Source organism: Myodes glareolus, chromosome 2, assembly GCF_982192425.1.
Source record: "Myodes glareolus chromosome 2, mMyoGla1.1, whole genome shotgun sequence".
Classification (NCBI taxonomy): Eukaryota; Metazoa; Chordata; class Mammalia; order Rodentia; family Cricetidae; genus Myodes; species Myodes glareolus.
In genome coordinates this window covers 64,136,055-64,150,728 of record NC_142027.1, presented here as the reverse complement: position 1 = coordinate 64,150,728, position 14,674 = coordinate 64,136,055, and the positions used below count along the sequence as shown (strand labels likewise).

Below are 14,674 nucleotides of genomic sequence, written 5' to 3'. Positions count from 1 at the left end.
TCAGTGGGTTATCTTTTTAAAAAGAAGAGAATTAAAAAGAAAAAATAAGATATGAAGTTTGGAGAATGATGTGTTGTGAGGGAGGAATGCGTCCAGGAGTTAGTTGGAGAGGTGACTTTGAGGTGGATATGATATAAATGCATTATATGTATGTGTGAAATTACCAAAAAATGTATAATTAAAAAATCACAACCACTCTACACTCGCCTTGGGCATTTATACTTGTTCTCTTCGGTTAGACACTATGCCTCCATTTTTTTTTTTATGACTTTCTACCTTAAATTTCTATTCAAATGTTGCCTCTCCTAAAGCTCTCCCAGCAACAGTATCTATAATAGCACCTCCTGCTGTCTCTCCACAGTTCCTCACAGCCTTTGTCCCTGCTAGATATGTTTCCTATCTTCCTGCTCCACTGAGATGTTAGCTCCGTGATTAAGCTCACAATCAGTTATTAGATATTCTTTATGGTGCTAGCGGTTGAACCCCAGGCCCTGTGCAGAGTAGGCAAGCATTCTGACATTGAATGACATCTAGTCTAGTGATCCTTAACATCTGTTCCATAATGGCTTGGAATGCATTTTTAAATTAAAGATATTATAATTTTTTCCTCTTGAAAATAATAGTTTGTTTTTTAAAAGCAGTTTTATCTCATTTCTTGATGTGCTAAGCCAATAATGTAACGAGGGACGATGTCATCAGCATGGGAAAAGGAGGCTAAAAATAAGTGGTAGGTGGCACTGAGACTATGTGGGAGTTTGCTGCTGTGGTTTCTCTTTTCTAGACAGTATTGATTTGCTTTACCAGATATGTGGCTGAATTATATGATAAGCAATCATATTATCAACTACAAAATGCTAGATTAACAGAATCACTTTTGACATGACATTTGCATGTTTATTTTTTATAAGGCTAAATGAATATATTAAATTTTAACAGTTCAAATTTTTAATGGCTACAATTTGTTTGTTTTGTTTTAGGAAGTGATTTGCAGCTGAGTGAATCGGAAAGTGACAGTGATAACTGAAGCGATATTGCGTTACAAAGAAAACATTTGTAAACATGGGATAATCTGTTTCATATTAAGATTAAATACTCCTATGACTAAGGAAAATATGTAACTTTTGTTGAAACATTAAATTGATTCAGAATTCTCAACGTTTTGTTGGTATTCTCGTGCATTATCTTTATTTATTCATAAGAAAACCGTCATCACATCTGATAGATGAGAAAACGATTCGGAAGTTAGGGAACTTGTCCCAGCTGTTGTTAATGACAAGCTGTGGACCAAGTATTCTGGAGTATAGGTCTAGGGCTCTCTCTCTCACCACTTTGTTGTCCCGGATTGTGAAATGCTAGAACAATTTATAGCAAGAGTTCATGGTTTTCATTATGGTGTGCCTTTCCTTTCTGGTATTCCTTAAATTCTGACTGAAAATTCTTGAATTCTTGCCAAATTTAAATATTTTTTGTTGTCTTTTATGCTTTTTGCCTTCAAGAGAAGAGATCAAGTATTTGGTATCTATACTTATAATACATTTGAATTGAAGGAAATATAAGTATTTAGTTACAGCTGGCTTGACAACATATTACACATTACTGTCTTCACACTTTTACCCTTTCCCAGTACCTTGTAGTTGGAATTATATGGGGTATGCCTTTTCAGATTAGCCTTCATGGTTCAGGAATCTTTCGAAGGCTGAATATTATTTCAAGTCTATATGTACCATAGTTTATCCCTTTGCCTATTGAATAACACTTGGTTGCCTCCAATTTTGACAATTATAGAAAAATTCAACATCATCAGTTCTCGCTGATTTTATTTAGCTGTAATTTATGGACAATCTTAAGTTTTGGCTTTACTTTCTCCTCTTTCTCTCATTTTTCTTCTCTCTAGTCTCTCTTCCATTAATTTATCTTCGTTTTCTGTTTACTTAGCTGAAAACAACCACGATGTCATTTATTATTTAATGAAAGAAAATGTGTATATTCAATGTAGCTAGTAAAACACTTCCATTGTGTTAGTGAAGTAATTTGGAATATAGAGTTTTTACTCAAAGTTATGCTGGAATTCTTTTTATTACTATTAATTACGAGAAATGAGTACACAGTGGATAAGCTGGTGAGGCTGACTCCCAGACTCTATTTCCTCTGATCAAAACAGCTCAGTTTGTTTTCTCCTTTTATTTTCCTTGTAAATGCAACATTCTTAAGACTTTTTGAGGGGAGCATGTTCTAAGACAGAGTCTCAGTATGTCACCCAGGCTGGCCTCTAACTCACAATCCTCCTGCCTCAACCTCCTAAATTCAGAAATTAGGCATGCATCACCACACTCAGCTTAAATGCCATTTTAATGAACTCATCTGTATCCTGCATACCCTCCAAGGGGAGAGGAATAGGTTTTGGGTTTGTCCTGTATTCTTACACTGTCAAAATCAACTCAAAAAAAAAAATGTGATCCCAAAATGTATGGTGGATTTCTCTCCAACAAGCAAGCAAGCATTTTGGAGCAGACACCAGTTGTGTGTCTTCTAATTCATTTTAGTTATGATACTCCCTGCCTGGAAATAACATCAGAAAACACAGGGTAAGTGTCCAGTCCTCAAGGCTGCTCCCTCTCACTTTAGATGTCAATCACAAGCACTAGATTGTTTAATTGTGTTTCAGACCAACTGGCCATAAATGGAGCTCACTATAATCGCTCCTTTTGTTCAATTAACTTGCTTCAATGGTTTAAAGACTCATAAACATATTTTTATGAAGGGTAACGTGAAGAGGTTAAGGTATGGGGAAGGAGTATGGAGAGTCTACATACCTCTCTGGGCTCACAAAGTTCAGCAATCTGGATGTTCTCCAAATCATATCCTTCTGGAATCTATGGAGACTTCATTACATAGGCACAACTGCAGATAGACTGGATGAAGAAAACTAACTAGGCCTGTCTGTTCAGATTCTTCAGTGTTTCTTCCCCATGGGCCTGGGGCAAGTTCTTCTGAAATGAAAAGGGTCTAATGACCAACTGTTACACAAAGAGGATGAGACTGTCTTTATGATCTGCTGTAAAAACAATAGGATAAGCTTAGGGTATATTTTTAGACTCTGTGGTCTGCCTTGTCAGATTGAAATTCTAGTTTCTCTGATCTGCCTTGGGGACAAAAACAAGCAGGTAAAATGGCAGAAGAAGGAGAGCACAAAGGAGGAAGTGAGGAGAAGAGGAACTAAGAAAATGAGGGAGAAAGGAAGAGAGACTGTTTTCAGAGGTTTGCTTCCTAAAAAATAAGAATTACAGGAGCAATGAGCCAAGAGTCATGGATGAAAATCAAAGTATATATATATATATATATATATATATATATATATATATATATATATATATATTAGTATCACAGATCCCTAAGAAAAATAAAACCCTAAAGACTTGAAAGTCATGTGGACTTCAAATGCATTGCCCTACACTTACAGAGCCGTCAGGAGAGGATCATTAATGTCTAATCACAATGTCTCTGCAGTTTGTCGCTCAGTAATGCCTCCTGCTTTCTTTTCTACTTCTCGAATCTCATGCAAGTGGATGCCAAGAGCCTAACAGAGAAGGTGATTCTGAGAAGCAGTTTCCAGTTTAAACTAAGTTGACAATTGCCAACATTAAAGCTGGAACCACCCAAGTGTCCATCAACCTAAGAATGGCTAAATCAATAATGATATATTTATATAGTGAATTTGAACAAACAGAAGAAAATAATATCTTGCTTTGGGCAACAACATAGTTGAATCTCACCGATGTAGTCTTGAGTAACAGGAGTCAGACACAGAGAATGTAAACAGTGTTACTCTATTTACATGAAACTCAGTAGAAGCAAATGAAATCCGTGATGATTAAAGAATAGTGATTACTCTGGTGGAGGAGAATTTGACTAGGAAGCAATGGGTATTATTCTTTGAAGGATTTCCAAGCAATGAAGAGAGTATTTTTTTTTACTAGAGAATGTTCTTACTTTGCCTATGTAAATATCAATGGAATTGTGTTCATAATTTGTGCACTTTGTTATAAGTAATATTTAATTGTAAAAGTCCATAAAATCAATACATAGAAAAGGCATGCAGCACAAAGGATGGCAGTGTTCATATCAGCAATACTCAAATATACCTTCCAGATTTACAAAGGTTAACAGTTCAATAGAAAAAATGGGTAAGGAAAATGATACATCATGTGAAAATATTCAAAATCATTTCTTTTGGCTCAGCAGCTTTTCCTTCTATGTATTAGCTTACAGATAAATGTAGCTCACATGCTCATAGTTGAACTGTGTTTGCATCCATATAATTGATGATCTGCATGCAGATTTATTGGTGGTGAGAAACATCTGTTTGTCTCTTTTGAACATTTTTATTTACAATTGATTTTTGATGTTGCTTACATAGTATGGGCATATCACTTTTGATAGACATGTACATTCTAAACATTTTCTCCCACTGTGATGTACTTTTTCATCCTTAATTGTATTTTTAGAAAACATTTTTTTTATTAATTCTAATATTAAGTATATCATCTTTTTTTGAATCATCTTTCTTTGATCTTTCTCTGAATTCTGCTCTGTTCCATTGATTGCCTTGCCTATCTTTGCCATAGTTATGTTCTGGTTATGATAGCTTCATAATAGGTATTGACTGGGCAGTTCAAATCCTCCATGGTTATTCTTCAGAATTGACTTTGCTATTCTTGGCTTATTGTACTTTCGTTTGAATTGTAAGAATTAAATAGTCATTTTTTTTACATTTATAAAACCTGCTGGGATTTTGTACTGCAGTGACTTTTGACCTTTTTATAATATGAACCTTCCAAGTCATGAATATGGCATGTCTCCATTTATTCAAGTCTTTAATTACCTTTTTCTTTCCCTAACGATTGATATCTTCAGGGTTGAACTCTTCAATATCTTTCATTTCATTTATTTTTTTATGTTATTAGGACTGGTGTTTAAGTTCCCTTATCTATTTATTTGTTGCTGATATTTAAATACAGTTTTGTGTGGGCTCTCATTTTATATCTTGGACATTATTGAATACACATTTACTTTTAATTTCATATTTGCTTCTTTTCTCTGACTACTCATTTTAGAGGTCATTTCTAGGAGTAACTTAAAACTACTTTCTGCTGTCAAATCACAGAGACCACTAATGTTTTTTAATTTTTGTCACTAACATTTGATTCCGATATTTGGATTCTTCTATCTCTATTGGCTTTTGTGTCTCTGGAGTTTATATTCATTATGTCAAAGACGTTTTCTCTTAGTTATATCTTAGACCTTTATCCTTCTGTTTGAGACCAGCCTAACAAAAGCAATAGAGTCTAACAAAAGCAAGCACCTCAAAATGGTATTGCTCTAAATGACTCTTAGCATCAGAGAAGCTGAATTTACCTAAGAAAGGCTCAAACTTAAGATTCCTTACCTCTCTGATACTGTTTAATTCTGTGAATACTGTTATTTTATTGGCATAATCAAGAGACGAATTCCAGGCTTTGGGATATGGCTCAGTTGTTAGAGCGCTTGCTTAGCATTGTGAAAGCCCTGAGGTCAATCTTCAGCACTATATAAACCAGGAGTGAGTGGTGACTTATTCCTGGAATCCCAGCACTCTGCATGCTGGAATTAGAAGTAGGAGGATCAGACATTCCTTGGCTAAACAGGGAGGTGGGGACCAGATAAGACCCTGTCTCACATAAAGACAAATTTCATAGGAATTTGTCTGGAAACTGAAGTTCACACTCTGGAGTTTGGTGGTCAGGAGAGTCATCTCTGAGTGAGACTTCATGGGTGCATTGCATACAGGAGCTTTATCCGTGCTTCCAAATTAAATGCCTTCTAAAAGTACAGGCCAGTACAAGAGAAGCCAGTGATATAATTCAGTCTAAAGGCACCTGTGCCTCTGCTAGTTGACTTGACCAGAAACTTCTGCCTATTTTAGATTTAGTATTTAACCAAGGTAGGTCAGGAAAGGCAATATTTTCTAAAAGAATAACTACAGATTAATCATTAATGCTACAGGCAGAAGTAAAGCTGGACTGTTCCTTGGGTAAAGGTTGGTGAGAGAGAGAACAGATGAAGACTAGAAGAGAAGCTGAGAAAACCTGCTCAAAGTCCAAGTTAAAGTTTAGGGGGAAAATGTGTCACTTGTGAAAAAAATAATTCAAACAGTCAATGTAAGAATTTTTCAGGGTAACTGTACTCATAAAAAGAGTTTGGCAGTGTTTTGTCTATTATTTCTATCGTTTCTATTATGTGGAACAATTTGAGAAGTATAGGTGTTAGTTCTTGGAAGTTCTCATAGAATTCTGCACTGAAGCCACTCAGCCCTGGGCTTTTTTTTTGGTTGGGAGGTTTTTGATGACTGCTTCTATTTCTTAGCAAGTTATAAGTCCATTTAAATTATTCAACTGGTCTTGATTTAATTTTGGTATATGGTACCCAGCCAGAAAATTGTTCATTTCTTTCACATTTTTCAATTTTGTGGAGTATAGGTTTTTGTAGTATGACCTAATGATTCATTCTCTGAATTTCCTTGGTGCCTGTTGTTATGTCCCCCTTTTCATTTCTGATTTTGTTAATTTGTTCTCTCTCTGCCTTTTGATTAGGAGCCCACCAACTCCAGCCTGACAGGGAAGGAAGCAGCGTAGGATCAAAATAGGTCCTCTGAAAGTGGGTGACAGTTGTATGGCTGGGGCAGACTGAGGGGCCACTGACAGTTAGACCACGATTTATCCCTACTGCTTGCACTGACTTTTTGGAACCCATTCTCTTTGAAGGGATACCTTGTTCAGCCTAGATATAGTGGGGAAGGCCTTGGTCCTTCTTCAAAGCAATGTGCTAGACTTTGTTGACTCCCCATGGGAAGCCTCTGAGGAGTAGATGCAAAGTAGGGGGGAAAGGTGGAAGGTATGGGAAGAGGGGAGGGAGGGGGAATTGAGATTGGTATGTAAAAGGAGAAAAGACAGTTTTTTAAAAAATAAAATAAAGAAATTTTCAAGAGATAGGGCTATACACTCTTCTTTTTTTAAAAAAATTGGTGAACATGGAAGATAATGAATTCCCTTATGAAAATTTTATATGTGCATTTTACTTTGCTCAAATTTTCTCCTCCCTACATTGTCCTCCTTCTTCTTATTCTGCCACTCACAATTTCCCACAGCCTCAAATGAAATTGCTCATTTTGGTATCGCCTGACTTGATGGTTTATTCCTCATGATGCAACCTTAAGGTTTAGAAAAACATTTTATAACCTTTGGCAATATTTTCTCCCTTTTTTTGATTTGATTTACATTGTTTTGATTTACAGATGCATGGGCTTCTTTTGTGCCTCTCTTACCTCTTTAATCGACAAAAATAATGCAACAAAGGGAGTCAGAGGAGGCAATTTGAGGAGACTATGTTGAGAGTATATCTTGTGCATGTGTGGAAATGTTTTAATAAAAGTCAGTACATTTTTAAATTTATATTTATTTTTTAAAACCTATCTTTTCTCCTTTTACATGCCAAATCCATTTCCCACTCCCTCCCCTCCTCCTGCTCCCTCCATCGTCCCCTTCTTCCACCCCCCATCCTACCTCTCATCCACTCCTCAGAGAGGGTAAGGCTTTCCATGAGGGAGTCAACAAAGTCTAGAACATTGCTCTGAGGCAGGACCAAGGCCCTCCCCACTATATCTAGGCTGAGCAAGATCTCCAGGGAGAATGGGTTCCAAAAAGCCAGAACAAACAGTGGGGATAAATCTTGGTCTCATTACCGGTGGCTCCACAGCCTGCCCCAGCTATGCAACTCTCAGCCACATTCAGAAAGCCTAGTTTGGTCCTATGTTGGTTCCCCCCCATTGTCAGGCCAGAGTTGGAAGGCTTCCATTAGCTCAGGTAAGCAGTTTCAGTGGGTATCCCCGTCATGGTCTTGACCTCTTTGCTCATATTTTCACTCCTCCCACTCTTCATCTGGACTTTGGGAGCTCAGCACAATGCTCTGCTATGGTTCTCAGCCTTTGTTTCCTTCAGCTGCTGGATGAAGTTTCTATGGTGATATTTAAGATATTCATCAGTCTGACTAAAGGGAAAGGCCAGTTCAGGCACCCTTTCCACTATTGCTTAGGGTCTTAGCTCGGTTCATCCTTGTGAATTCCTGGGAATTTCTCTAGTGCCAGGTTTCTTGCTAACCCCATAATGGCTCCCTCAATCAAAATATCTCTTTCCTTGTTCTCTGTCTCTGTCCTTCTGCCATCTCAACCACCCTGTTCCCTCTAGTTCTCCTCCCCCTCCCCTTCTTCCCTCCTCCTCTTCTGCCTTCTCTTCTTCTCCCACCTCCATGCTCCCAATTTTCTCAGGAGATCTTGTCTATTTCCCCTTCCCAGGAATGTTTCTCTTAGGGTTCTCCTTTTTACTTAGCTTCTCTGGGGTCGTGGACTACCGGCTCCTTATCCTTTCCTTTACAGCTAGAATTCACCTATGAGTGAGTACATACCGTGCTCATCTTTCTGGGTCTGGATTACCTCACACAGGATGTTTTTTTTTCTAGTTCTATCCATTTGCATGCAATTTTCAAGATGTCATTGCTTTTTTACCACCGAGTAGTACTCCATTGTGTAAATGTACCACATTTTCTTTACCCATTCTTCAGCTGAGGGGCGTCTAGGTTGTTTCCAGGTCCTGGTTATTACAAATAGTGCTGCTATGAACATAGCGGAACAAATGTCCTTGGAGTATGGTTGAGCATTCTTTGAGAATATGCCCAAGAGTGGTATTGCTGGGTCTTGTAGTAGGTTGAGTCCCAGTTTTCTGAGATACCTCCATACTGATTTCCAGAGTGGTTGTACAAGCTTACATTTCTACCAGCGATGGAGGAGTGTTTTCCTTCTTCGCATCCTGAAAGTCAATACTCTTACATAATTAACATAAGCTAATAAAATTTCAATTTTCTATACATTCAATTCAATATAGAGTGTAAACATATCTATTGTCATCATGTGTATTCTTGCCCCTCTTCTCATAAGAACTAAATATAGTACTCTAGAGTCAGAATAAAATCCATCCACTGAAAGTTAAGAAAATTTAATGTTTGCAATAATACATAGAAAGTAACTGTCTCATAATTTTTGCACAAAATTAAATTTTATTTTTTAAAGAATCAAAAGACTAATCCAGAAGTGAGAAGTTGAGAATACCAAGAGTGGCTTTAGCAAAGGACCTCACTAATATTTTTTTCTGTAATTTTCTTTTGTTTTTGGTTGTGAGCCTAGCCTTTAACGGCAGAGCCTCCTCTCCAACCCTTATGTCATTTTCTTTTGCCCTATCTTTTTTACTTACAGGATTTTCTAGCTGAATGTTAAAATATTAAAAAACCAAGTCTGTTTCATACTTATTCTCAAATTTAGTTTAGAGATGTCTTCCTCTTTTTAAAGCATTCTGATTTCCTTACAGTCCTACATTTCCGTGTCCATGGCTTTCATACCTGCAGAGCCTGCAGGGTCAGTGTTGATACCTATCTCTACACTTCCTATCTGTTGCTGCATAGTGAAAATTCCAGATCTGCCACTTTCCTGGTCCTGCGATTTTTAGACAAGTTTCTCATTCTCTTGGAACAATAATTTCTGCATAATGAAGACATTAGTAAAAATTATAGTAAACAAAATTATGGGCTATATACGCACACATATAATATACATATAGCTTATATATGACATTGCACATAGTAAGTTAAGTACCCAATAATAGCAGATATTATTAACTTGAAATCAGCCTTCTGTATTTAAAATGCTATATTCTTCCCCCCTCCTCCCAAATCACTAGCGATCAGATTCAGAACCTTATATATGTAAGGCATATCTCAGTGCTCTACCACTGTGTTACATCCCTAACCAAAATGTTGCCTTCTTGAGCACTGTCTGGCATTCATTCACAGATAGTTTTCTTAAGCAGATAACTCCAATAAATTCTCTAGTATCATTTCTTTTCATCTTGGGACTTTGTGACATGTTGTTCTTCCTCATACCACACCTTTTACACAAGCATTCTTTGGAAAGTGATGTGCCGACCCTCTCTTTTCTTTTGGCTTCCAGCTCTGCTTGGAGGCAGGCAGCTACTGAAACTGACACCCACAGGGTTAAAACTAGTTGCTGTAACCATCCCTCCTCCCGCCAGTCCCCCTTTTCACTGTAGGCTGGCAGCTGTCCTAACTGCCTACTGAAGCCAAATGCTTGAGGAGAGAGAGAGTAAGGAGCCAGCCATGAATCCCTTCCAGAAAAATGAGTCCAAGGAAACTCTTTTTTCACCTGTCTCTACCGAAGAGGTGCTGCCTAGACCTCCAAGTCCTCCAAAGAAGTCGCCTCCGGTGAGTACCCCAAGTCAGTTTGTCTCCTGACAGTAACAGCGAACATACTCTTGAAAGTTCCTCCTTGGTTGTTGGAACTTGGTGCTGAGCTGTATTAGAGTAGAAAAACTACTCTCTCGTGGAATTAGAGTTCACCTGAAAATTAATTTTAGTTTTTCAGTTTTTGGAAGGAAGCCACGGGATAGGTTAGCCAGAATTTTTCCATCGGGCCCCAGAGTTTTTGCTGTATTTCATTGTATATTCCCTGGGGGAGAAAAAGCACTTTGAATGGCCAGGGAAACTTGGCAAGCATTTCTGTCTGGAGAACTGTATGTGATTGTTCTTTTACCAATACGAAAACGCAGCCTTTAGCTCCCCTTGTGTGCCTTCTTTTTTTCGGACACCAACAGAAGCTTTTAGAATAGACGCACTCTGTTACTAAGTGTCCCGACTTTAAAGTGGAAGATCGGAAAGAGGAACAAAGAATAATATCTTGCATTATGTGCTTGTTAAAGCACTTCTGAATTCATCACCTCAGTAAATCCTCATATGCTAGTCAAATTCTCTCAGCAGAGAGGCTACTGTAATAACAGACAATGTTTGCTGATTGACTTATCAATCATAAGCTTAGTATGAATCTTAATTCTTTTGGAATAACAGAATTGAAGCACAGTGACAGGGTAGTGGTATAGTTTAAGTAAAGTTTGAATGTTAATCCAATTAGTACACAGATAAAGTTAAATAAATTCTTTGTTGCATAGTTCTCAAGCTGGAACCTGGGAAGATAATATTTCAATTCATTGCATCTTTCAAGCAAGTTATTGTCATGTAGTAACATGTATGTAGAAAGATGACATATTCATATCTACGCGGGTAAAAGACAGACTATAATTTATCATATATAGTTAATCATTTTGTGCCCTATTAAGGATGATTAAAAAGAGGTACATATCTATGAAAAAGAGATAATGTAAATCTCATGAAAATGTTTGAATGTCTCAAGAAACAGATTATCTCTAACTCTTTTCCATATTAGTGGAACTGCTGTAATGGAAAGAGATTTGAAATAAAACATGATATTTCCTATAGTCTGAATTACATACTGCATGCACTAGCACAATTACTCTAATGTACAGGCTGCAGATGAAAATCTTAGTTCTGGAGAGATGGCTCAGCAGTTGAGAGCATGTACTGTTCTTTCAAAGTTTGACTTCTAGTGCCCGTGTCAGACAGCTCATAACAATCTTTAACTCCAGCTCCAGGAGATCCAGCACCTTCTTTTGAACTCTGCAGGTACCCTCATACACATGACATACACTCCCACATATAAACATAAATACAAATAAAATTAAAAGGAAAATATTATAAAGCATACTAGTAGGGAGGGTAGACACTTAATTGCACAGGATCTCAGAATTCTCTTCCTAGAGTTAAGGTGACCAATCAGCTTACCTTTAGGAATGTCTGGCTTCCATTTTGAGCTCTATGTCTGGTTCCAGCTGTCTATGAAAAGGAAGCAATAATATTGTTAAGATTTCTCTCAGGATGGTAAACATCGCAGATGGGAAGAGTCAGTCCCTATAGTGGAGCCAAGTGGGAAAATGAGATCTGGTTCTGACTACATGGATATTCTGTGCTCTGAAAGTCATCTTTTCATTTTACTGTTAGCAATAAGTATGCTCATCCTCTCCCTAGAGCCATAGGCTTTTATTGAGATGCTGTGGGGAGATGAGTAGGTCCTGATCAAGGAATGTCTGACCAGTTCCATGTTAAATAACGGGCAAAGTATGATTCTGAATTTTTATTCCCACATTGACAATATAAGCACAGCTAATAGGACAATATATGTTTTGTGAAGAGACCATTGTCCCATGTGAACTGCAACGATGATGTAAAAATGAGTTTATTCAGGCATAGTGGGGTTTGCCTGCAGCCTGAGTGCTCTGGGAACCTATGACAGGAATATGACAATATGGAGATCAGCCTGGACAGCATGATGAAAACCTTTTCATATACATATATTTGGCGATGTTTTCAGTTGTAGTGTTATCATGAAGTTAAAATAGGTTAAACAACTCATTCCTCAACCTTTACCTCTTTGTTGAACAGAAAATCTTTGGCTCCAGCTATCCACTCAGCATCGCCTTCATTGTGGTGAATGAATTCTGCGAACGTTTTTCCTATTATGGCATGAAAGGTAATTCTGTGTCCCAGAGTCTTCTCTGCCTTACGCTTACAGCAACCTGGTCTCCTTACATGTGATGTGCTTGTTTCCTTCATCTGCCCTGGTATAAATTGATCCTTCTCTCTGGCCATGGTTGTAAATGTTTCATAAGGTTTTGTTTAATAACTCCTAAAGGTTAAGGTCAAAAATGCCTGTAGAACTTAATACACAGCCAATGAAAACACAAGTGGAAAAGCTCTCATTGTGTATGTTCCATTGAACAATGTTGCTGCTGGGAAGGAGAGGTGGAAGGAGTGTGGGAAGTACCATGTTAACATCTCATGGTCTAAACGATGCTATGAGTACACAGAGATTGAAGGAGCAAGTATTGTATTTGTGTATCCAGCATGCCTCATTTACTTCATAGTTTCCATGGACCTTGCTTCTACTGCCTGGCAGTTATCACTCGGCCATTTCACTACTAGGAACACCTGGGCTATTTCACTAGCAGGAGTGCTGAACACCAGGATCACCCGCAGAGCCCTGAAATCGAATCTATTTCTCTGGAAATCATTTCATTGCACCTATCTTATTTTGCCTCTCATTTGTTTTCTTCTGTTTCATCAGCTGTGCTGACCTTGTATTTCCTGTATTTCCTGCACTGGAATGAAGACACCTCCACATCTGTATACCATGCCTTCAGCAGCCTCTGCTATTTCACCCCCATCTTGGGAGCAGCCATTGCTGATTCGTGGCTGGGGAAATTCAAGTAAGGACAATGGCAGGTCACAGCCTCAGGAGCCTCTCAAGTTCATTGTTCAGAAAGTTACCTACAACTCCTAATCTCTTACCTTCTAGCAAACAATAACAACAAAACAAAACAACAACAAAAAACTCACAGCTATGACAAATATCTATCCAAGACTGACAACGACAAAAAAAAATCTATTCTTTTCATACTCACCCTCCAATATTTTCACATTCAAGAGTTCCTTCTTAAAATCTAATTTTAAAATCGAATTTTAAATTCTACTCTGTAGCTTAAGACCAAATCTTATTTTATCTCGGCGAGGGTAAAGATTGTTATGCCCTGGCAGATTTATATTGGTAAAGGCTTACTGTGACTCCCTAGCATTCGCTCCATGTCTTCTCCAGACTCGGTCACCTCACCTCCTTCAGCATCTTCTTCTTTCTTTCCAGAGGATTTAAAATCATTTCTGTTTACCTTTATCACCTCCTTCTGTAGCTTCCTTCTTTAGACTCTAATAAAGATTTCCACAAGTTAAAATAATAGTTCATTTAGTTCAGCTCTTTTGTTACTAACAACAGAAGCAGCAGACACGGTCTAATGGTATAGTTGTCCTCTATAGCATTATCCGCATAGGATAAAGGTAAGCTTTCGGTATACGCTATCTCACAATATTCTGGGGTTTACCCTCTGTGGATTTGTCTGAATTAGTATTTCTCAAAATATACTCTTTCAAAAAATTTGATTGTGTAAGATAAAATGAATTACATAAGAAAATAAAGCTTCTATGGCACTTTAGAAAAATCCTATGTTGTTTTGGAAACATTGAAAAAGGTTTCCTTATTGTATTTTAGTCCCCAATAAGTTAATATGTACTGTAAAATCTCCAAGTGAAAGTTACGTATGTTTTGTTTCCTGAAGTAGTTTGGCTATGCAGTGTTGTGTTTGTAGACACAGTGTTTGATAGCTTGTCATTGCTTCACTTCTGTTTCTATGACAAATACCCTGACAAAAAGCAACATAGGGAAGAAGCAGTTTATTTGGCTTACAATTCCAAGTTGTTAACATCCTTTTGGCAAAGTCAAGGCAGGAATTCAAGCAACAAATCACACCACTCCCCCCGTCAGGAGCAGTGAGAGAGAAGACTCAACCTTGCTTGTTTTCTCTCAGCTAACTTTTCTCTCTAATATGTTCAGGATCCCCGCCTAAGGAATAGCCTTATCCACAGCGAACTGTGCCTTTCTCCATCAATGAGCAATCAAGACAACCTCCCTCCCATTGACATGGCTAACCGCCAACCGGATCTAGACTAATTCCTCACTAAGATTCTCTTCCCTGAGGGATTCTAGTTTTGTCAGGTTCACACGTAAAACTGACCACACAGAATTCCAAGTCTAAACACTGATCTGTATCTTAATTTT

At 37.8% G+C, this 14,674-nt stretch overlaps 2 protein-coding genes across 3 annotated transcripts in view; both read left to right on the top strand.

Annotated features, from left to right (window-relative positions):
* The window catches only part of Eaf2 (ELL associated factor 2), a 35,104-nt gene extending 33,949 nt beyond the window's left edge, over positions 1-1,155 (top strand). For both annotated transcript variants that reach the window (XM_048454190.3, XM_048454193.3), the window contains one exon: positions 978-1,155. In XM_048454190.3, coding sequence (XP_048310147.3) covers positions 978-1,024 — 47 coding nt within the window. In that variant the 3' untranslated portion in view covers positions 1,025-1,155. The remainder of the gene's footprint in view (positions 1-977) is intronic.
* An 8,964-nt stretch (positions 1,156-10,119) lies between these two features.
* Positions 10,120-14,674, top strand: part of Slc15a2 (solute carrier family 15 member 2) — a 29,222-nt gene continuing 24,667 nt past the window's right edge. The window contains exons 1-3 of the mRNA XM_048454195.3: positions 10,120-10,362; positions 12,451-12,538; positions 13,133-13,274. Of these exons, the coding sequence (XP_048310152.3) occupies positions 10,225-10,362; positions 12,451-12,538; positions 13,133-13,274 (368 nt within the window). The 5' untranslated portion in view covers positions 10,120-10,224. The remainder of the gene's footprint in view (positions 10,363-12,450; positions 12,539-13,132; positions 13,275-14,674) is intronic.